Source organism: Crinia signifera, chromosome 1, assembly GCF_055691185.1.
Source record: "Crinia signifera chromosome 1, ASM5569118v1, whole genome shotgun sequence".
Classification (NCBI taxonomy): Eukaryota; Metazoa; Chordata; class Amphibia; order Anura; family Myobatrachidae; genus Crinia; species Crinia signifera.
Window position 1 is genome coordinate 387,363,479 of NC_139217.1, and position 25,060 is coordinate 387,388,538.

The 25,060-nt window shown below is 42.6% G+C and overlaps 1 protein-coding gene across 2 annotated transcripts; it reads right to left on the reverse strand.

Annotated features, from left to right (window-relative positions):
- Positions 1 to 5,288: 5,288 nt before the first annotated feature.
- CTXN3 (cortexin 3) lies at positions 5,289 to 24,788 on the reverse strand. 2 transcript variants are annotated; one of them, XM_083151558.1, is made up of 3 exons: positions 24,041 to 24,788; positions 21,865 to 22,016; positions 5,289 to 6,010 (listed from the first exon to the last, which is right to left on the reverse strand). In XM_083151558.1, exon 3 carries the CDS (start codon positions 5,961 to 5,963, stop codon positions 5,670 to 5,672), a length of 294 nt encoding a protein of 97 aa, XP_083007684.1. In that variant the 5' UTR covers positions 5,964 to 6,010; positions 21,865 to 22,016; positions 24,041 to 24,788; the 3' UTR covers positions 5,289 to 5,669. The 2 variants fall into 2 exon arrangements, with proteins under 2 accessions (XP_083007684.1, XP_083007683.1); XM_083151557.1 differs by lacking the exon at positions 21,865 to 22,016 and having other exon boundaries at positions 24,041 to 24,786.
- Positions 24,789 to 25,060: the final 272 nt, after the last annotated feature.

The window sequence follows — 25,060 nt, forward strand, 5'->3', positions numbered from 1 at the left end:
AAATACCTAGTAGATAACAACATTCAGGGTTGCAACCATCTTGTTACGGTTTTGTAGGGAGAGCAGTGTACAACACAATAGTGACACAGGGTGAGATAAACAACCAACCAATCAGCTCCTGCCTGACATTTTTCAAACCCAGCCATGTAGGAGCTGATTGGCTGGTAGTTTATCACTCTCCATTTTATCACTTTTCAAGGCTTAGTACATCCGGCCCCCTATCACTAGTTAGCCTAATTTAGAAATAAAGAAATTAAACTTAGTTTGGGATATTACATCTTGACTTAACTTTTTTAATTAGTTATTAAAACAAATTGAACTTGGTGGATGAATGTCTTTAGTCAACTTTAATTACTATTTTACTTTGTTACCATGATTCCAATTTGTACACTAATGCAGTCACAAATGCAATCATGGACGCAGATATAGTACTGCATTATGCACATTATATTGAAGTAGTCTCTGCGTGTATGAGTATGAGATGGACTGTGTAAAAAGTTAAACACTCACTTTACTTATTTGAGTTTTATGCAAATCTGTCAAATGGACTGTGCAAAGTGTAAAACAGCCTGACCCATCAGTGGCTTATGTAGGTCCTGGGTCATGCAGATAGAACTCTAAACCTTTGAACAAATGTGACCACTATATACGCAGATCTGCATGAGAGAATACCCCAATTACATGCCCACAACAGTCAATTTGCATTTCATTTTGGGCAGAATCCAGTCTCCACCTACAGTATATAAGCAAAGGTCTTGCAATGGTCTTCACAGGTACAGTTCATACGATTTAGTATGCAACTGTGTGCACATTTGCAAACGTAGTTCATGCATATGCAGTAAGGGTTTCTGAGGATATTTGTTATTTGCGCAATAAGAAAACAGCCGTTTGCAAAAAAACATCAACATAGCGTGCAAATCGGATTCAGGCCATAAGGCCACTAGTTTCAGAGCTCCTTAGGGCACTCACATTTCAACACAAACAAAAGATTTGTCACTCTACTGAGATTTACAACTACATACTTCTACCCAAGTTATCTGAATTTAAACCATACCACTGCTATGACAAATGTTACACAACACTTCAGAGAATATTTTTTAATTCACACCCATAAACAGATCAACTGTTATACATAAAACAGTAATGCCGGAGTTTGTATATTCTCCCAATATTTGCATGTGTTTTCTGTGGATGCTATGGTTTCCTCCCACAATCCAAAGCACACTGCTAAATACACAGGGTTATGAAAAAAAAAAAAAAATATATATATTATATATATGTATTGCCTCTCATTGCCTGAGAGTGTCACTTTAAGATTTGCCACCTGTACCTGTAATTAACTACATGCTCCACAATCCGAGGTGATTGCTGGAAAGTTCATCTGCCCACTAACGACCAGTCGCTGTTAGTAATGCTGGCATTTTTAGCGGATATTTTGAGGATCTCTCAAAGCAATGTTGGCATTCAAAGGGTTAAAAGATGAGTCATTATTTTATTTACTAAACTTTGCTTTTACTGTGCCTGGGGTGGTAATCCTTGTCTTTCTGTTGTGGTGTGGAGAAGAGGAGGAGCAAGTGTCCTGCAGAAGATTGATGCCAAGGCAAAGAACAGATATTATTAATCCAGTCCCAACCAGATAATTTTGGACCTGTATTATCTGTCTCCATTTTAACATTTATAAATTTGGGGTACAATAGGTGTATTTGTGTGTAATTTTACTATAAACTCCATTGGGGACATAAACTGACATAAACAGAGCATAACAGAACGTATGTGGTCTATATAAACAACATATAATACATTCCTGTTAATAAATAATGATGTAAATGAAATCTCTGTTTAACAGAAATTGTCACTCGTTAACTAGCATAAATTAATATAATTGCTATATTAAAGTGGGTGAATAAAGAGGCTTTGATCTCATTTATCCATTCACGTGTCCATCTGAATTATGTAATCCCTCAACTTGCTTTTCACAAGATAGTGCATACATTTTGGGGAGACCCCAAGGATTGTCCTGACATGGGCCTCAGAATATATGATAATGCTTATTTTCTGAGAGTTTGAAAATAGCTAATTTATTTAAATAGGGCTTAAACTACATAAAAGCTTATTTATTGGTGTAATAAATTATTTTATTGAGGCTTTTCTTTTCGTCCATGTATCCTAAAATGGTATTAGCAAAATAGGTAGCTATCATGAACAATAAAAATGTTATTACAAGTGATATTATTATATGTATTTGATAAATTGTGCCCATAATATATATATATATATATAAATAAATAAATTGATATCACCATCATAAGTAGACAGAATGTACTGCAGTTTATTTATTAAAAAAAATTAAGATTCAGGTAATATGCATCAAGCAGTCCAAAGAGTGGAGCAGTGAAGACATAGGGGTATAATTAATTAATGTCAGGTCCATTCCGACATTGATTTGTTGGAATGGATCTGACATGCCATATTCATTCAGTGGACATCAGTCTGCTGCTAACCCGGCCCAAGACAAGTGTGGAGGCGGCGGGTATGCAAACGGGAGGTGGCAGGAGGCAGATGGGAAGCGGCATCTCTCTTTGGTGGGTGAGCTGCTGCTGCTCACCCCGGCCTGGCAGCGGGACTGGGTGAGCGACTGGGGGTGTGGCAGGAGATGGATAGAGGACGGTGGACGAGAGGACAGTGTGGGGTAAGCTGCTGCTGATTACCCGGCGCCATACTCCTTGCCTCAATCCAACTTTTTTAAATCGAATTGAGATTGTCGGAAGCAGGGTCAAAACCTGTCAGATTTGACAGTGTTTCCCACAAAAGCACCTGGATCCGCAGCTATTCCACCAACCCACATGGTTTCTAACAGGTTGGAGCATTCTGACCTATTAAAAAAAAAAACAGACCTTATTGAATAGGTCGGAACCCCTTCCGGCCTATTCAAGTTGGAAACTGATGTCTTTCCAACAAGATGGCAATTTCGACTACATTTGAATCTATCCCATAGTCTATAGTAACTAACATTTATCAAGTAGCAACGTCTCCACTCTTTGCATTGTTTTAATTTGCACATTTTGTTAATATTACCCAGTACCTTTATGCATGTTACTATATTTCCCTTTCACCAAAAAGTAGAAAAGTATCAACTGAATCTTAAGGCAATGACCTTTTTGCACTTTTGGTGAAGAATAGAAACATTGGGAAGCACCTGTAAGGATCACCCAGATGTCCCATTCTCTGGTCAAACCTAGGGTGGGAGGCTCTAACATCCACCACCCCACCCCCCACACCCCCAGCTACAGCATTCTTAATAATCACATATGCATTAACATATGTGATTATTAATGCAAAGGACAGCTCCTGTGATAAGAGCTGTCATTTGCAATGTGGCTTCAGCGCTGGGTATGGCGATGGTTGCGGGGCTGCTGGGAGGGATCCACGATGGATCCCTCACATTGCGCTTATATAATACTGTATACTGGAAATAAAGGTTTTCTCAAAATAATTTTAGTTTAATGAACCATTATTTTCATATAGTCTGAACCTAAAGTTTCTCAACAATGTAGGATATTTCTCCAAAGTTGCGTACAAACTAAGCGATATTACAAACAATATCACTCATTTTGCCGGATATCGTTTGCAATATTGTCTAGTTTGTATGCTCAATATCGTTAAGGATGGTGCTCCCACAGGTCGTTAACGATGTCCTCTGTATAGCAGCTCAATTTTCATTATATTGCCAATGACTGCATGTACGGAGCAGGGACAGGATGATGTCACTGAATAAGATTGTTAACATTGACCCTGTTGTCTGTACATGCAGCTCAATTTTGATTATACCGACCATGACTACATGTAGGGAGCGGGGACAGGATGATGTCACTGAAAAATATCATTAGCGATATCGCACTATAACTTAGTCCTTTTTGCAATTGATTTTGCACTGTTTTTAAAGCTAAGACCTATTTAATGCCATTAGTTTGCATCCCAGCTCCACCTAGTGGCTATGCCTATAAAGTGTAGCTGTAATTGCAGACATCCTCTCTGCCTTCTGCATTGTGTATCCCTCTGCTATTTTCTTGATTTTTTTTTATATTGCTTTGCAGACCTGTTTCAAAACACTAAAGACTTGTACACATGGTGTTATTTTTAATAGTGGACAATTTTGACTAAGTGATTTTGACTGGATGCACTCTCATGTTCACTATGATCTACTCAGCATTGCCTTGCCTATACAGTCTATTTTGCTATGTGATTCCAACTTAGCAGGGCTGCGCACTGGGATCGGCTGCATGTTTAAAACCATGCAATTTTGGCTAACCATTCCAGGCAATTTAAACTATCTAGTCAAAATCTCCTGCCAAAATCACACCCCCTTTAAGGTGTGATTCAGAGTTGCACACAACACTCATGCCTTAAGCGTAGTAGAACATTTAATTGGATGCCATCATAGCAGAACAGGTCAGGATCCCTGAAACCAGGATCACGACAGTCAGAATACTAACAGTACAAAGTTAAGTACATAGGCTAGGTCTAGGGAGAAGCTAAAGTGGGAGGTTAGGGATAGGTATGGTGGGGGAAGGTAAGGTTATACTGGAAGATTAGGCTGTGGTTGGGACAGTTAGGGTTAATATACTTACCACGATCCATTGCAATACTGACTGCAGAGATTCCGTACTCATCTCTTCTGTAGTACAGCTTAGTTTTAGTGATTTCTAGCCTCTTGTCTGAATATTCTTATTTCTCTCCTCATTGCCCAAAATGGTGATGTTTTGTGTATTTGACCATCTGACTATCTGCGTTATTAATTGGTTGAGTGAATTATATGTTTTGTGTCAATCTGTTTCCTCTTTTCCTGCTACCCTGTAGCATACTTTCTTTTTCTCCCAAAGTGGACATGAGGCTCCCAAAAACTAGGTGGCACTTCCGGAAAAGTACAAACGGCTCCCGCACCCCCCTTCAGGCATTCACAAGCACTCGGATGTAAGAAGTAGTGGGCGGGACGATGATGCCATTCACACTAAATTGCGACTGCATAGTGGTGATGTGGGCAATGAAAATCGGTGGGTGGAAATATGACGAAACGATTGTGTCTCCCCACTCTAGACAGCCTCCTCCAAAGCCCACTCCTGTGGAACATGGCTGCTCCCAGCCTTAAGTAGATAAGTTTGCACTATGGCATAATGCAAGTTATCTATTAAGCAAATTATATAATTTGTCCACATTTTATTAGTACAACAGCAAAGGAGACCCAACCATGTGTGGGGAATAGCTTAAAAATAAACAAAAACAAAAGAAAGCTCATTACAAAAATTATTTTTATTTTTCTATGTGTTTGTGTATTAACTATAGTGTGTGTCAGGCTCATTTTAATTCACATGTGTCTTAAAATCCTTTAACACATTACCATTGGGAAACAGCTGAAGTTACTATTAAACTTTGCTTTAAGATACAGTAAATTGTACTGAAATTAGTGTTTGTGTGTGTGTGTATTCTAACCAGTAGTCTAAACTGATTTAAACAAAATCCCTGCATCAGTGTGGGTTTGTATTTCCACTAGAACAAAAACTGCTTTGCCCTAAATCATTTGGATTATAGCCCTATACTCTATTTTTCTAGTTTATCATTCTTTATTAAGGATTATTTACCAGATCTAGAAAAGCAGTGTTTGGGTTTGGTCATTATGCCAGAGCATAGTCAAACTGCCCTTTTTCAAGTCCATCAACTCCATCTGCCCAGGTAGAAGTTGGCATACTCCGGTAAGGGTCAAGGAGAATCCTAAAACATCTAACAATGAGAACACCCAGAATAATGAACAATAAAATGACAAAGGCAAATGTTGTCTTCTGCTCCATTGTCATTGATGAGCCATAAGATGCATTAAGTGTGGGTAACATTGTAGAAGGTATAGTCTCTCCATCCATTGTCCAGGAAAATGGAAACAGACAATTCCACAAAGCCTTTTTTCTCCTCATCACTTCAATAAATTCATGATGTAAATATTTTGACTTGAACTGGGAGCCTAAAATATAAAAGATAATATTAAATCAAAATGGAGTCTTTAGAACACAGTATCAACATTTGCATTCTAGAGTCACGCTCTATTGAGCTCTTAACCTTTATCTGAGACATCATACCTGTTATGGGAAAGCATTTTGAAAAGGGCAGAAAAAATAATCAGATGTTCTCTTTCAACGAGCTGATTAGGCTTCAGCACTGTATGTCCACTCAAAATCATTTATACCTAGCAGAATTATTAGGGATATTAATACGGATATAAATCTGTGCCAGTTTGAGGGAGACTTCCTAAGAAAATAATATTTATGTTTATCATGTCTATTTGTAGATATAAAATATATATTATTACTTTTATTTTATACACTGAGCGATTTTGCCCAGCGTGTATGGACAGCGATGATCCTTTTCATCGCTGGGGGGAAAACCGCTTAGTGCATAAACACTGAGCTGCTTTCCCACAGCCTGGCGCCGACAGCAAGGGGCGGACGGCTTTGCAGCGCTATGCAAAGCCGTCCTCAATGCCGCTCATCTGCTGGTAATACCAGCAGATGAGCGGCTTTCCCGGCGATGTTGCGGGAGCGCGCAGCAGCACTCACTGCTCATCACTGGGCATGCACACTGGGCGGCTTTGCGCTTAAAGCCACTCAAACCTGCTGTTTTGAGCGACTCTCAGCTCAAAGTCGCCCAGTGTGTATCGGCCTTAAGTAATTATACTCTCATTACTATCCTCATTGAAGCAAATTTGTCTTTGAGATTTCACTAAAAGGATAACATAAAGGGACCGGTTCGGGTTTTGGGCCGTTGTCCAATGGTGGGGGGTTTGCGCATGAGCGTTTATGCGCATTTGAAAACCCAGGGTCCGCTCCAGAGGCAGCGGGCGGGGGCGGACATGATTGGACATGGCTCCCCCATGATTTATTTTTACACTGCAATCTAGATCTCACTTTTAAGTAAAACCCCACCCAAATCTAACTCTCTCTGCAGTGCGGGTGGTGGGAGGATAGAGGTGGTAGTTCAGCAGTGCGGCGATGACCTGTTCGCTAGGAAGCAAGTGTACTCAGCCTTGCGAACCGGTCTGAATCAGAATATAGACTTTTATGGGACTTCATCTGGCCAAAAATTTGCCAATCTATTCCAGTGATTACGTTTTTCCTTTGTATTAGCCAACTAGATACATGAGGTAATCCAATTATCCACAAACAGCCCCCAGTATTAGTAATTGAGGCTTTATACTGCACTTACGTTACTTCCAGACTAGTGGATGATTAAAGATGGAACCAAAAACTAGTTCACACAAACAGTGATGAAAAAGGAAACATATTACCTTCTTCAGCACTGATTTAAGATCTGCCTTGAGATAATTCACTGGACAAAAGAAACGTAATGTAGCTCAGGATACATTTTCCATTAAAAACAATAAAATACTAAAATACATGATCTGCCAGACTCTGGACTAAGCATGACCTCTTCCAGCCAGCAGACAATGTTCTCCTCCAAAACCTTCTACTTCATTTACTATAACAGTTTCCTGAGCTGAATCACTGATGACAAGAATGTTTATTTCTTTCGATTGGATAATTAATTTAGCACAGGCAACTGCAGCAGCAAATTGAATAAGAGCTTTGGAAGCAAAGCATTAGCAATGAACTGGAAAGAGACATGTTGGAGGATCTGCTGTATTGTATGTTTACCATGCTTTAGTACAGTACAGCAGAATGTATCGTGCTTCTCGAAAGCACATTTCTCCTTAGAAGGGCCCTTATTCTGGTTCATTTGCAAAGGCAAATTCCTTTCTCAAATGGCCAAAACCATGTGCACTGCAGGTGGGGCAGATGCAACTTGTGCAGAGAGAATTAGATTTGGGTGAGTTGTTTTATTTCTGTGCAGGGAAAATACTGACTGCTTTATTTTTACACTGCAATATAGATCTCACTATGAAGTAAAACCCCACCCAAATCTAACTCGGTACTGCTTTCCTAGCATGGCGTCCATCGCATTAATCGTGTATATTTTTATATGGCATACAATCTGTGCAATACGTGCGGTTTTTAAATCGCATGTATCATATGAAAAACAGTAGTATAGTAAGCTACGATGCGTGCGATGCGATGACTGCGATGTATGCATTTAAATCGCGATGCGTGCGATGATTGTATGTCGAGTCAATTGTATGGATTGTATGTAGTTTTATATGTACAATGAATGCGATGGGTGCGATGCAAAATACTAAAGTGCATATACTATGGTGTATGTATGCCCCCTATACGATTAAAAATGGTATAATCACCCTAAAGGGTGCTTTTAAGCATGGGTGCTTATGATGTTAAATGCAGCCCCACGCCAACCCCCCGGGTGCTTTTAAGCACTCAAATGGGTGCTTACGATGTTAAATGCAGCGCCATGCCAACCCCCCACTATAAACGTGAACCCGAAGCGTGGTGAGCGCAGCGAGCCCGCGAGGGGTGGCAGTACGCGTCCTACGACCTTTTCATACCCCCACTATCCACTTCGGCGTGGAGTTGAGAATAGAAAGTGTGGCGAGCACAGCGAGCCACCGAGCCCGAAGCGTGGCTAACCCCGCGAGGGGACGCGGATACCTTCACAGGTATCTGCTTCCCCTAGCGGGATTCACAGGTATCCGCCTGCGCTCGCCACGCTTCGGGCTCGGTGGCTCGCTGCGCTTGCCACACTTCCTAACTCCACGCCGACGTGGATAGTGGGGGTATGAAAAGGTCGTAGGACGCGTACTGCCGCCCATCGCCGGCTCGCTGCGCTCGCCACGCTTCGGGTTCACATTTATAGTGGGGGGTTGGCGTGGGGCTGCATTTAACATCGTAAGCACCCATTATGAATTTGCGTAAATCGCGTCCATCGCATACATTGTATGTATGTTTAAGAGTATACAATGCATGTGATTTACAATGCCCAAGATAAAAAAATACTTTCATCGCATCAATTGCAATCATCGCATGCATCTTAAGACATTAAAACAGTACGACCGATGCGATGCATGTGATAAAAATGGTTACGATGAAAAAATCACTGTAGTCGCATTAATCGCAAGCATCGCATGCATCTTATGGTGCAGAAACATATAAGATGCATGCGATGCTTGTGATTAATGCGATGCTAATCGTGGGCGCTGTGCTAGGAAAGCAGTACCTCTAACTCTCTCTGCACATGTTACATCTGCAGTGCACATGGTTTTGTCCATTTGAGAAGGAATTTGCCTTTGAGAGTCAACCAGAATAAGGGCCCTAGTATATATGCTACAAAACAACATCTACATTTTACTTATCTATTTGTTTCTCTTCCCATATTCCCCAGGAAAATGGCTGCATGCTCCAGGGAGGGGAATGAATAGCTTACTAAGACTTAAGCCCCAATACGCTAGTGCTATTTGGTCGCTTTGCAGCTGATTCTGTGCTCCTAGAACGCGGTATCGGAAGAAGAGTGGCCATATCACATGCATATTCCTCTGACTCCCGTGCAACTCCAATCAGAGTTGTAGACCTTACGGGCTGCCATGAATATTTATCGCAGTCCGTAGCCATGAATGGGATCATATATTATTTATTATTTATTTATTAACAGTTTCTTATATAGCGCACACATATTCCGCAGCGCTTTACAGAGATTATTTCAACATTCACATCAGTCCCTGCCCCAGTGGAGCTTACAATCTATATTCCCTACCACATGTACACACACACACAGACACAGACATTCTAGGGTTACCGGGTGGCTTTGTGGGAGGGTTGCCCCTCTTTCTGGCGGGGGGCCGGGAGGGGGACCCAATTTCCAGGACCCTCCCAGCCATTCCGGGAGGGTATGCAACCCTGCTCTGTACCCCATGCCCTTATTAATAGCAATGAAAAGAGTGGAAAAGTGAGTCAGTGGCAAAGTTTCCTATGGCAACCAAACAGCTATTAAGTATGATAGGGAATGCACTTTATAAATGTTACTTCACAGCTGACTGGTTGCCATGGGAAACTTCTCCACTTGCCACTCAACCCTTTTTACTTCTTCATGAATAGATCCCATAGCAAAGAGATCAAAATTGAAAGAGATAAAGTTAAAAAGCTGAACAGAGCAACTAATCAACAAACAATCAGCCTCTAACTTCCATCGCTTGGGTATGCCAGAGAAGTGATAACTATAAGTTGACTGGTTGCTATGGGCAACCTCTCCACATTTTTTGTCTTGAAGGTTTGATACATCTACTCTAATATGATGATGATGATGATAATCTGCAAGACGAGATAACCAACTCTAATTGGCTGATACTGGATTGCCATCTCCAGCTGATTGCACTTAAATCATTAGTGCAGCTGCTATATTATATGAAACTGCAGCCATCTATTTGCATTACTTAATAGAGATTTTCATTTGGACTGCAGCCAGGAGGATTCCCACGTGATAGAGACCATATCAGACTGATGCAGGAACATTGCGGTGTCAGGCATACATCATTTGCACATACCTTGTTTTAATTTTTTTATATATATTTTTGTACACAGCCATTGTGTCACATGCAGCCATGTGCTCTGACGTGAGCAGCGCCCTGCCGTAAGCTGAGCTATTGCCTGCTCATTAGCTAATTAAAGTGTAACCATAGGGATATGGATCATTGGATAGACAGCAACTAGGTCGACAAGCATTAGGTAGACACCACTAGGTCGACAGGGTCATTAGGTCAACATGGGGAAGGTCGACGGTCAAAAGGTTGACAGGTTTTTCACTTTTTTTGCACCGAACGTCGACACGGACACTAAAAAAGTACACCGCTTGGCACACTGTTTTATTCTCTCACCATGCCCTAGTGGATGGAAGGGCATGAAATACCACCTTCCCCATGTCGACCTAATGACCCTGTCGATCTAACCCGACCTTCAGTCATGTCAACCTTCATGTATGTCGATCTAATTGTTGTAGGCCTAGTGATCGTATACCAGCCATAGTGTTGACATCATGATAATGTCACTTATTGTATATGTGGTAGGAAAAAAACAACACTTTTTCATGTACGGGAGGAAACAATAACGCTAAAAGGACCGGACACATTTCTTCATAGAAGGCTATTTACAAAATTTGCTCAAAGTTGCAAATCTGAACTTAAATCACAATATCCGATCACCAATTTATATACTGTACAGTACATCTTCTTGATGCAGACAATGCAAGCAAATTGCTGTTGTTCGTTGGTATGATTTTATTTCAGATATGGGGCCTACAAATGGGGAGATGTGCTGAGCTTCCTGAGCGATGATCAGCATACAGGGATGTGTCAGCGCTGTGTGCTGAACGATCTGTCAGGGCCAGTGTTCTCTAGTGAGAACATTGGCCCGCCATTTATCTAGCATGCTGGATATTAATCGCCGAGGGATAGCGACACCGCACATTGCTATCGCTATGGCCCCAACACAAGGGATGTAATAAAGTCCATGTTCAGTGTCCGTGCGGGATGAGGAACTTGGATGTTTTTCGGCTTGTAGATGATCGCGACTTTAAAAAAATGTCTGAGTTTGGCTGCTTGCCGCACCGCCACTGAACTTGGACGCAATTACATTGTCGTGCATATGGCGTTAACCTATTGACTGTCAATCTATCATCTGCCACCCATTGTCAGGTGCAGTGGAAACCTTATGGTGACATTTACAAAAAGCATAATAATATTATCATCATCATCATCTTTACAGAAATACTAATCTAATACAGTACATTTGCCATACATTGTGTATTGAACTGTGTGAAAGTAAATAACATAGGCCCTTATTCTGATTGACGCGTACTTTTCCGCATACTTTCGGATCGCGTCTTTACGGCGTCTGCGCATGCGTGGAGAACGCAACGCGCATGTGCCACGCCTTGACTCCGTACCTGTTCGGGCAAATCCCGTACAAAACTGTTCACCGCAATCAGTCGGGAAATATGGGCGTATTATGGGCGTCATGCGGAATGACACATGGGCGTAGTTTCAAAGTGGGAAAAACTGGGAGGAAACATGGGCGGACACGGGGGAGTACACTTATGTTGGGGGGCGTACATTCGGATAGCACTCCGAATGCACGCGACCAAAACCGATAGAAATGTGCGGTGTCCAAAAGGCTACTATTGCTTTGCGGACACCACTCGTTCCTGCGGTAGGCGAACGGACCGCCTAATGACTACAAGCATTAACACCTGAACCCAATAGAATCGACTCCTTTACTCATTACTCACTAATAGGACGCTTGTCAGTGCTTTAATTGAAACCATTGCTGCTTCAAGGAAACCTTACTAATCACCCCCATATGCTGTACTTGTCACACACTTTAAACCTGCTAACAATGGACATGACTGAATATTAATAGTATCAATACACATGTGTATTCGACATGTACTAATGAAACCACACAATTTTAGTAAAGAAAAGAAATTTATTTATATACATTTCACAGTCAATGCCACTGTGATGCAATGACAAAAAAATAAAAAAAACAAAAAAAAAAAACCATGTTAGGAATGTACCAAAATAAATTATAATACAAAACAAATATAATTGCACACAGATGGACTCCAGCACCTCCTATGTGCCACTGCACATGCAGGCAGTGGGAAATGAGGAGGCTGCTGGCCCTTCTACAGCAGGGCTACCTGCACCTGACCATTCTACAGCAGGGCAACCTGCACCTGGCCCTTCTGCATCAGGGCAACCTGCAGCTGCCTCATATGCACCATCAGCAGAATCATTTGGAACACAACTGGGGACTTAGCAACATCACTTCAAGTACAGATGACAGTAATGGCAGGCAAAAGAGGGCAACAGGGGAACCAAAAAGGACATTTGAAGCAAGGGCTCATCTGGTTACCCTCAGCACGTGATTGGACACAAGAAGCTGACACACACAGCACAATGGAAGAGTTGGGATGACATAACGGTGGAGATTAATGCAGCCACAAGTTCATTTGCGACCACGTTTGGCCTTGGTAGGCTCCTTGGCCTGTGCAGCAGCTCTTCGGCCACGGCCAGATGCTGGGGCAGGTGGAGCAGATGCTGGTGAGGGGTTGGCTGGTCTACCCCTCCTGCCAGCAGGGAGTGTTGCTGGTGGTAATGCACCAGAAACGGATGACATTAGGACCCTGTTGCTGTTAACCAGCTCCACCATAAGCTCATTATGGTGGAGGAGGAGATCATTTTGGCGGGTGGCTTGCTCGGCCAGCACCTGAGCACTTGCAGCCATGGCCTGATGCGCCTCAGCCATGGCCTGCATGCTCCCAGCGATGGCCTGCTGGGTGCTGACCAAGCTCGCTATGATCTCCTCGGTCCTACGCATCCGTTCTGATGCCAACTCTCCCTGCTGGTTTATGTCCCCAAGCATCTGGGCCAAGGTGGCAAAATCGGCTTGGGCCGATGGCTGCTGCTGCACAGGCCTACCACTGGGGCCAGGTGGCACGGACTCCTCCACCTCCTGAGCAGAGTCGTCACCAAGCAGTGGGGTGTCTGTGGAAAATGATAAACACAATTAGGACACATTCTAAGATAATTACTTGCACAAGCTTATGGCATGACAAATATTTACCTTCAATAAAAGACGCAAACACTTCAGCTGGGGCCTCGCTATCCATCGTGCTCACCCCCCTGATCTCCTCAACTGATACACAGCTCTCGGCCATCAACTCCAGGGGGGTGAGCTCTAGCCCTGATGGCATGGGCCCGGCCCCAGATCTCTGGCTGTGTTCCCACCGCTTGGTCATCTTCCTCTTCAGGTTGGTTTTGAAGTCCTGCCACCTGCAATGTAAGTTGACATATTAATACATGTCACTCCAGATGTTTGATGTTGCAGCCATTGCTCTGTGCTACATATTACGACATGTGCTTAATGTCAAAAAGATAACATTACATGCAACTATGATATCAACCGTTACAAGACACATTCACAATCACCCTACTCTAACTCTCAACTAAATAACATGTAAATAATGTCTGTGTATCGTAACAACCTCACCGGCCATTTGCTAAATCCATCTAAGCATGAATTCAATCATTACTTGTCTATTACTGGGCACATGTATCACAAAACAACTTGCCTCTTTTTGACGTGCTCCGTCTCACGAACTTGTGGCGCAACTTCATTAATCTCTGCCGTTATGTCTTCCCAAATCTTCCATCTGCGTGTGTGTGTCAGCCTCTCCGATGGACACTCAATCCAATCACGTGCTCGGGGAACCAGGATGGCAAGCTCCTGTGCTTCATATGCCTTATTTCGGGAAGTTGGTTCCTCTGTTGCCCTATTTTTCCCCTTGCCACGGCCATGGCCACGCCCACTGGCACGTGGCGCTGTACTTGAAGTGCTGGCCATGGTACTATCTTGTGAAGTCCCCGGTTGTGTTCCAAATGATTCTGCTGATGGTGCATATGAGGCAGCTGCAGGTTGCCCTGCTGCAGAAGGGCCAGGTACAGGTTGCCCTGCTGTAGAATGGTCAGGTGCAGGTTGCCCTGCTGTAGAAGGGCCAGCAGCCTCCTCATTTCCCACTGCCTGCATGTGCAGTGGCACATAGGAGGTGCTGGAGTCCATCTGGTCAAATAGTTGCTGCAGCTCCTGGTCCACCTCTGGTTGTGATCCAGACATGTTAGCAACAACATTGTCACATTCTAATACACCTTTATATACTGTTTGTGTATCCTGTTTGGCGGACATCAGCGGCAGCTGCGTTCCGTGCGCGAGCGTACGTCGCTGTTTTTTCGCGCCGCATACGGTGGTGGAAATTCCATTGTGTAAAACCTGGTGAAACTTCGACATGAAATACTGGCCACCAATTCTAACATTGCATAGAATCTTCTGATACACCTGTGACTATCGCACAATACACATGCTATTTGCTAGCATGACATGACATTTGGTTCATGACTACTGTGGTATTGTGGAGTTTGATTGCAAGCTAAAAGTAGCCCAATCCCTTAGAAAATCCAGGCCACAAGTCATGCAATACTCATCACTACTGTTATAGACCACACATGTGAGAGGCCTATAAATAGTGAGTTGCTGCTATAATCATTTTTCTCCAGATCTGGACTTGTCAGGGTCTAAGGTAAGCTCTTCCATGGTCCTTGTAGATATGATATCCATTAAGCTAAGTGCATACACACTGTGTTTTATATATATCAGATTTGTTCATTCCCATACATCAGCACTACTGTTTTTAAGGCATGCGAATTTGTCACCATTTGTGTTGGCGCAGAGACGCTGTTCATGTAAAGATGAACAATAAAGTTATTAACACAAATAACTGTGATAAACCAATGCCACCACCTGATTGGTTGATTGATGCCATTGTTAACATGGCGGAGACACGCAGGGCAGAGCCTTTTTCGCCTGCGGAACTGAGGGCTCTGGTCTCCGTCATGGAGACAAGGCTGGGCCGTGCGGGGCCCTTTATCACTAATGGGCAGAAGCGGCGGGCCTATGCTGCGGCAGGGCGCAGGATTTTCGCACGCACTCGGGTGCGGAGGACCATCGGGCAGCTAGAGAGGCGGTGGTCGGACCTCCGCAGGCGCCAGCCCCAGCTTTTACAGCAGATTAGGGGCGAAATAGCTGATTGTGAGTATTTTAGCTAGGAAATTTCGCACTGACATCATAGCATATATAAACAATAAAATGTGTCTCATGATAAGTGGGTGTCCATGGGTTTAAAAGTCCATAAACTGTTATGTGTGCTTCTTCCTGGTTAACATGCAGTCATGTGGCTTTTATATGTAATGACATACCATTCATGATTCTGATGCATACAATGTGCCAGATCTAATATGTGTTCAACATTGATAAATGGCAGGGTTGTAATGATTGAACAAATTACTAACAATCACTTAATAACTTAAATGTCACATTTTGGAGTCCATTACCAGTAAGGAGCTACTTTCAAGCATCGTTTGCCAACATTATCACCCTTCCATGTATGGCTTGTTATGGATTAATACATGTGCCCCAATGACCCGACATTGACCATGATTTTTTTTTCTACCACACAGCACGAGCCCGAGCACGACAGGCACAGGAACAGGCCGAGGCAGCCCTGGCCGAGGAAGAGCTCCAAGAGCGTGATGAGGAGGTGGCGGCGAGGGTGGAGGAGGAGCAAGTGGAGGAGGAGGAGGAAATGGTGGAGGAGCAAGTGGAGGAGGTGGAGGAGATGGTGGAGGAGATGGTGGAGGAGGTGGAGGAGATGGTGGAGGAGGTGGTTGAGGAGGAGGAGGTGCCTGAGGAGGTGGTGGTGGAGGAGGTGGCAGAGGAGGAGGTGGAGGAGGTGTTGGTGGCGGAGGAGGAGGAGGTGGAGGAGGTGGTGGTGGTGGAGGAGGTGATTGTGGCGGAGGAGGAGGTGGAGGAGGTGATGGTGGCGGAGGAGCTGGCGGAGGAGGTGGCTGAGGAGGCCACGGTTGCCCCGGAGTTGGACGAATCCGAGGGGGAGGAGGCGTGTGAGGCACCGGAGTCCCATCAGATTGGTATGTTTACATAATGCATCATTCATGAAGTAGTTGTACTGGTATTTGTTATGTAGCAGTGGTGAAGAAAAAATTTGGTACAATACTATTAATACAGAACTCAAAGTGGGTAGCTACAGATACAGGTACGGGTTAGATGGGGTGTCCAAGGCATCCCTTTCATCCAGGACACCTCTGAATTACACAGGTTTGTGGGATGGCTTGGAGCTCCATTTTGACTGCCACATAACCGTTGTAGTTAAACAGGATCCTGGAGTAAAGGGATGAGTGGATCATTTGTGGATTAAATTCACCTGCTGCAAGGCTCGATTCTGACCCATCATATAGTGGAATCTATATTGTTGTTGAATGTTATTTATAAACTATAGGATGTATGCTATAAATGGAGTATGGGCCGGCCTACCTTGGAATGGAGTCACAAGTTGCCAGTGTCCCTGGAGCCTCCTCTACCTAAACACCCCCTGTAGTTCAGATTTTTTTTTGGCCCTCACAGAATTGTAGGTTGGTTTAGACTGAATTATGATTTTGAGGATGTGTACTGTGCATTCCTGACATTTGCATAACTCCCATGCCACGAACCATCACTGAACTTAGACTGAGGAGATTGTGACAAGTTCTTATTGACGGAGGCCATGACATGCTTGTCATTGGTTAGTCATGGGTGGGTTGTGAATGAGAAGAAACACTATAACTGTTATGTCTTCTGCAGAGTAAAGGGTAGAGGGGAAAAAACACAGTATGTAGTAAATAAGTTTGCATGTATGTATATACGTGTGTGTCATATCTATTTATCTATGTGTGTCTCTATCTCTCTACATATATATATATATATATATATATATATATATATACACATGTCACCTAGCATTTGTGCAATTTATGTCGCAGTATATGAAATGTATGCATGAATATCATGACTAATTTTTGCCCCTTTGACATGCCCACAGATGACACCACACCGGCAGATGAGGGGGTTCGTGGGGCCCTCCTGCGGGCGGAGCACCATTTGCGGCTATTACTAGCCGATCTCCAGGACCTGCGAGATCTACTTATCTAATTTATTATTTTATATTTTTTTATTTAAATGTTAATTTTGCATTCAAATAAATGGTTTATGCAAGTTCACAGTTGTTGGTTTTATTTGCACATTAAACAGTATATGTGTAGATTGTTTATAATCTTTTACACAGGGTCTAATACAAACCATTGCACTTCAATTGCTGTAAGGGTTAATGTGTGCAATGCATGTGTTAGGCATGCTTGTAAGGATATATTGGCATCTAATTGATTCCAATTCCAAATAAGCATTTTTGTATGAGGATAGGTAATTGAATAAGTGGGTCATGTGATGTATTGCAGAATAGACATAATAGTGGGTTTTTTGGCGTAAATACACCGCTTACGTGCGGTAGCACCGCTTGGCTCCCGTTCGGATGCGGTATTCCCGTGCATACTCTGTAATACTCTGTAATACCGTGCAGAATCGGAGTGTTTCTCCCGCACACGCATGGTTTGTATGTCGTCCGTAAACACGCCCTGTTCTTAAAGAGTGAGTCCGTCCGAATGCGGAGGACACGTGGGCGTTTCTACGGACGATGGCCGCACGCAGCAGAACACCGTGGCGTGCGGGCCGCACCGTAAGAATTCGGGAATATCCGCACCGATCAGAATAAGGGCCATAGAAAGGGACAATGACTATAACAGTAGACAGTAAGTGCCGGACGCTAAACTGGACATACAGATGGAGCCTTCTTCAGCTAGCCTTCTCTGGGTAGCCATGGAAAACCATGGCTGACCACGGCCTATTGTTCTCAGCTGCAATACAATACATAGAACAATACAGTAGGGGATAAGCAGAGGAATAATTCTGACAGCTCTGCCTCACTTAATCCTATTAAAGGACTGGATGAGGATGGCTCTATCTGTACACCTTTTTGCATAGCATAAAATCCTCAAATCTGTAGCCTCACACATATGCGGATTTAAGGCCTGATTCAGAACTGATCACTGATCTGCAAAGTTGCAGGTGACTGTGAGTGGTTAGCTGCCGGCCAGAAAGAGTGAAATCCTAAATCTGCAAGTGAAGTCTAAAAAATGTGCAATCCGGTATTCTCTGCAAATCCATATACAATTCTCTTACCATCTAATGATTTTCCCATCTGAGCAAATGTGATATGACTACTCTGCGACAGAGGCAGGCTGATCGAGAACGGTGCTGATGTCACAGACCCTCCCTAAAAACTACTGGGCACACCTGCGATTTTTTCATATACTCCCATAAAATGGCAGATTACCGCCTCCAAACGCCAACTTCCTGTTAGATTGCGAGGGGATTGTGATTAGATGTTTTCTCTATTTTTGTTGCTATTTGTCCTCAATCATGAGCACTGCGATCTGTACGCATGTGCATTCATTTGATAATTGATACAATAGGGATGAACGCAGCATAACCCCCATACTCCTACAGTATATGACTCTTGCTTGTGCCCGGAGAGGCGTACAGAGATGCTGCTATGCCTGTCACTAGCCATATTATTTGTGGACATCTGAGGGCTGTGGTAAATAGTCATTGCTCATGAGGACGATGGCTGTCAGCACTACCAAGCCACTAACCTTCTATTATGTAATGTGTGAACATCACTTTATATATAACTATAAAGTAATCATGAACATAACTGAGGGCATACAGGTATTGATTTGGCAGAGAAAATATGTTTATTTTTAATATATTAAAGCAGAGCAGAAAGAAAGGCATGGTGGCAGCATTAGTACAATCCAAGAAAGCAATAACCAAATGAAAATCTGATTCAACATCAGCCTTGGCCTGAAAATCAAATGACCAAGCGGTATAGCATCATTAACAGATTGCCCTGATCATTGCCGGTGGTAAGGTATTTAACGCCCCACTGCAAACTATAAATTTGTGCCCTCCTAGGTGGCTCTCCGGGATCTGGATGGCCATACACTGCTGCAAGAAATTGCAGTAGTGTAAGACAACCTTTATACTTCTGGCACAACTACCTGTCATACAGTTTTACAGGTGCACCGGCTGCCGGCTCTCCAGCCCAGCACCTCCCTTCTTTGCATACAATGCTGAGCAGGTAGCACCTGCTCTGCCTTGTATAGTCAATGAGCCTTTTGCCAGGATAATTTTTGGGAACAACACCCAGGAGAAAGCACTAATCCCTCCAAAGACGGTTCCATAAAAAGGATCAGCCATATGCCCCACATTCACCTCCGTTGCACTCTTTCACACATAATAACCAGGAGCTCTACTTCAAACCAAAGGTTCTGAGTAGAACCAATATGAACTAACAATGTTGAGCAAACTAACTAAACTGAAAACCAGAAAATAGAAATAGATCCTCTGTATCTGATAAATGCTATCCATTGCATAATGATCCAGCCAGATTGCAAAGGTTCTTGGTGGGCTGCATGATAGTCACACGGCAATGTTGGGCTGTGGTCAGGAGTATGTGAATGTAAGGTAAGAAAAACATGTGAGGATGTCGGTGGACTGTACAGAGGGGATGTCATTGTATATGAAAGCTTATGAAGCTTGGGCAGTACGGATGGTGTAATGGTTAGCATTACTGCCTCACAGCGCTGAGGTAATGGGTTCTATTCCCACCATGGTCCTAACTGTGCAGAGTTTGTATATTCTCCCCGTACTTGCGCGGGTTTCCTCCGGGTACTCCGGCTTCCTCCCACAATCCAAAAATATACTGGTAGGCTAATTGGCTCCCAACAAAATTAATTGACTCCCAAAAATATACTGGTAGGTTAATTGGCTCCCAACAAAATGTGAATGTTCAATTATTCTCTGTAAAAGCGCTGCAGAATATGTGTGCGCTATATAAGAAACTGTGAAAAAGTAAATACATTATGAAGGTTATACTGTATGTGCAGTTTTCATGGAATGCTTGAAGGTTTGGGGAGTTCTTATGGCGCATGGCAGAGCATTCCACAGAGTGCTTGCAGCCATAAGAAAGTCCTGGATTCGTGAATGGCATAGAGTAATGAGTGTGGATGAGAGATAGTGAAGGGATACTAGCACCCTCGGCAGCAGCCTAAAACTGCCTAATGGTTGAGTCCTGGTTGGGAGATATTTTGAGTTAAGTGAAGAGAATGTTTTTTTGTGTTCTTTGGTCAATAGCCTTGTATGTAGGCAAGTGTATTTTATATTGAATACAGTAGACGACAGTAGAATACAGGTAACCAGTAAAGGCACTGACAGAAGATATGGTAATTTTTGGGAAATGTTTTAAAGATGTATCTTGCATGATTTTGAGACAGATTGAATGTTGGGGACATAGGACAGTTCGAGGATGACACCTAGGCAGTGTACCTGTGAGATAGGCTTGATTGTTATAAACACGGATTTAGATATCAGGTTGGTAACTACAATTGGTTGGTGGAAATATGTTTTGGAAATATAAAGTTTGTCGTAGTGAGATGATATCCAAGACAAAATGTTAGAAAGGTATTCAGTGACACGGTCCAATACAGATGGTCACAGACCTGGGGAAGATACTTAGATTTAAGTACCATCCATGTACAGATGATACGAAAATCCAAAAGAGCTGATTTGTTTGCCCAGAGATGTAAAGATTAAGACATGCAGAGGTCCTTGTGGTACTCCAACTGAAAGGTATAAGTGAACACTGTGGTGTAGATTATTTACTAGTGTGGTCAGTGATGTGCAAGGTTAGGAATGAAAGCCAGACTGAAGTGGGACTAATAACTTATGTGTAAAAGCTGTGTGCGTGTGTGTGTGTGTGTGTGTGTGTGTGTGTGTGTGTGTGTGTGTGATGAATGTAGGCAAGTGTATCAAATAGCTTGGAGGGGCATACTGTAGGAGCTGAGAGATGGGACAGCAGTTTGAGCAGGGGTGGATTGGATTGTAAAGAAGCCCGAGAGATGCATGGAAGCAGCCCTAATGGGGAAGGGTCTTTTTTAGGGGCGAGGTCAGTAAAAGACGTCGATTTCACTCCTTGTATTGCCTGATTCTGAGTTGGACGTAGTTACGCCCTTTCTCGTGTCTTTTGCTACAGTTGCATACTGGACTTTATGTCAATGTCATTGCAATGCCAGCACTAATATCACTTGCACTACAACATTTGTATCCCTAAAATGCAAAAAGTCGAAATTGATTAACAACCTGCAAATATGTCCACCACACACACCATTTCTCTGCATGTATTTTTCATGTCTTTGTTTCACCTGCTAAATGGTTGTGCTGGCTTCCTTCTGTTTTTTTTTTTTTACATAAACCCTCATATGGCGCCTGGCACCCAACCCTCGCCACTGAGCTGTGAGTTGACTCACTTATTTTGAATATCTTATTTGTTGAGTTATATATTAATACAAGAAGTTCATACCTATCAATTTTTGGTGAATGGTAAGTGGCACAAATAATTAGGGTGTGTGGCCTTGTGGCTAGGGGGCATGGCCCACACTTGCGATACTTCACATGAGGACACGCCCCATTGTTGCCACTGTGGGGTAGGCAGTGTATTGATGTTGTGCGCATCTAGGGAGAGAAAAGAAAAGAGTGGATGTCAATGGAGAGGGAGAAAGAAAGGAAGAGAGAGTGTCACGGCCAGGAGAGAGAACGTGTGTGTCTGGGGGGGGAGAGAGAGAGACAGTGTCAGGGGGCCAGATGTATCAAGCTTCAAAAGTGATAAAATGGAGAGTGATAAACTGCCAACCATACAGTTCCTACCTGCCATGTCACAGGCTGGGTTTGAAAAATAACAGTCAGGAGCTGATTGGCTGGCTGTTTATCACTCTCCATTTTATCACTTTTGAAGATTGATACATCTGGCCCCACTGTACATAAGTTATTTAGTTATAGTAAGTTTACTTACTTTTCTATAAAACGAAGGGTACTGGGAGACTGACCTGCTGCAGCTGAGGGGGCGCCACCAGCAAGTGCATGCAGTTTACAGGTGCACGCTGCAGTCTCCACTCTCCTCAGGAGTCCTAAGTTTTTGGGACTCCTCATCAACCACTGTCCACAGCACACTGTCAGTGAAACCGCTCCAGCACTCGTACATACTGTAAGGGAAACTGCACCCCCCCCTCCTCCAAACACTTTAGGGCTGTGCAGGCCGCTGTGTCGCATTGACTTCATTTACACAACTTTTATTTCCCAACTAGATCACTTTGCCCACTGGTTGAATGTTAAGAATAGCAATAACACGTATTGCATTGATGGAAATCCAGATGTGAGATTTTAAAACTTGCCAAAAAAGCATGAGAGCTGTAAGCGCACTACAGAGCCCCAATGCTGCAATTGTAACTAAATGAACTTGCAGAAAGGTCACCATTGCCCAACCAAACTTAATTATATATCAATGCCATGGTTATTATATGTTAGAGAGGATCCCATCCTTGCATCATGAACAAGGGATCATATACAACAAAATGATAGTTCAACTAGAAATGATTTCCAGTCATTAAAACCTGGCAGTGTTTTTCCAATATACTCTAAGTACAGCATATCAATATATTCCTATAATGTTTCTGGCTACAATTAGGAAATAGCTCTGATGCTGATGCTGTGTGATTATAGCTAAGACATGGGGAAAACAGGAACTGCCTTTCTGGTCTCTTTAACCGCATCAGTAACAAAATGTTTTTAAGGACATAAAAGTCTTTCAAAGCTCTGACAAATCCAATTATTGCATGTTTTGGAAGTAATTACATTGTGGTGCAACTAATGCCAATCAGCATTAAGCCAATGCTTCTTGCTATTGATTCTTCCTATATTCCCCCAAAATGTGTATTTCCCTTCATACAAATTCTAATTCCTTATATTTTTTTACACAAATCATCCTTTCCAAGTGTTTTCACATTCCTGTCTGTCAAATATTGCGCTCATTCTCTGCGTATTAAATATGAGACTCGCTTTTGTGACACACCTGTCAAACAGACTTGTATAACAGAACATTCTGTAATCTGGGCTATGTCACAGGAGATAAACTTTCATCAGATGTGATAAATGGTCATTGTATTTTCTCCATGTGATCCATGTCGGTATTATATTTTGCTACAAAAATCTTGATATAGTATTGAATTTCTCCTTATATACTGGATTAATGTAATCAGTTTCAAACCCAGGGATAATGTTCAGCAATTAACTGGTAAAGTTTTCATGTAGAAAGAGGGCATCTTGTTTACCCCAAGGAATAAAATGATTGTTCACTGCAAAACTACATTTCAGGACACAACATGGATGAAAATGAGATTTAAATGATGTTAGTCTTAGTATGTTGATAAGATTGATTTTAATACAATGATACAAATTAATAATCCGCTTCTCTACATTTTTAATATTTTGGTTGTGTTATTCTTGCCATGACATATAAATGCCATGACGTATAAATACCATGGCGTATAAATGAATATATATCCCCAGTCGCATAGCTAAGTCAATAAGAGGTATAACAAGGAATAGAAGTTGTCTAATTGAAAGATAAACTGACATGCAAAGCAGCCAAACATAAAATATACAACACAAAAGAATAAAATACAATATAAGCTCTCAAGTACCTTGTTCTAGTCGATAGAAAACTTGATCCATTACCGGCAATGTCAGTTATTTACGTATCTCTTCAAGTTTCGTTCTTTCAAATTCATTGTCCACAAAGCCAAGAGAGGTCAGATTAATGCCCGACATTTTAGCCAGCGTATTGGAAAAGCAATAAAATGGAAGTAACTTTTAGGCAGGCTAGCTCCTTAATGTTAGATGTCAGGAGCTGATGTCGCTGCATGTTCTGAAAGGCAGAGCCTGATTTCAATTCTATCTTAGCAGCCCTGGTTCAATGTATTCCACAGATGAGAAGCAGTCGTGCAGCCTGTCTGAAATCCTCTTCAGAAGGACATTGAAATTCACAGGCAGTACAGACTTCGCAGGGTATTCCCACACCATACACAGCCATGCGTTTATAAAACGTACCTCTCCCACTTTATTGATTACTGTCAGCAATCAGCTTTTTTTCATTCCAATTAGCACACTTATGCCAGCCAGACTGCATGTTGTTCCCTATTTGTGTCCTTCAGACTTGTCCGCGAACATATCATTGAAAAAAACATATACGGCACATCACTTTCATTTGACTGTTTGACCCGCTATCAAATTAGATGGAAAGAACTTAAGGATTGATTGTACCAGTCAACTGATACCACTCACAAGCCTGCCGCCTCTGTGTGGATTGAATGGTAAGACACGCTGAAATTGCACTGACTCAGTGGGAAGTTCTGATATGCAGGGGTGTGACTGATAGAGATACAGCACGTGAATGTTACTGGGCCCTAGTGCATATAAACAAAGCATACTGTATGCAGTTTCCTCACATATTATAATACGTAGGATGTGTATTCCTTTAAAAACTGTTCTTGTTCAAGGTACCAAATGTCCTTTATGTTGTACTCAGCTTTACTGCTCTGTGTTATCATGCATTGCATACAAAATTATGGAAAGTCTGTAGCAAGTTTTGTGCTGTGTCAAATGAATAAGAGGTCATTTACAAAGCACGGCACAGAAGCTACTGTTGGAATATGTGTGATCTG

What these genes read in the sequence shown, in the direction of transcription:
- CTXN3 (XM_083151557.1), bottom strand. Translation starts at nt 24,071, where the DNA reads ATGGATCAAGTTTTCTATCGACTAGAACAAG. An exon ending in TTTCTATCGACTAGAACAAG is followed by an intron (nt 6,011 to 24,040) that starts GTACTTGAGAGC and finishes TTTATATTTTAG; the next exon opens with GCTCCCAGTTCAAGTCAAAA.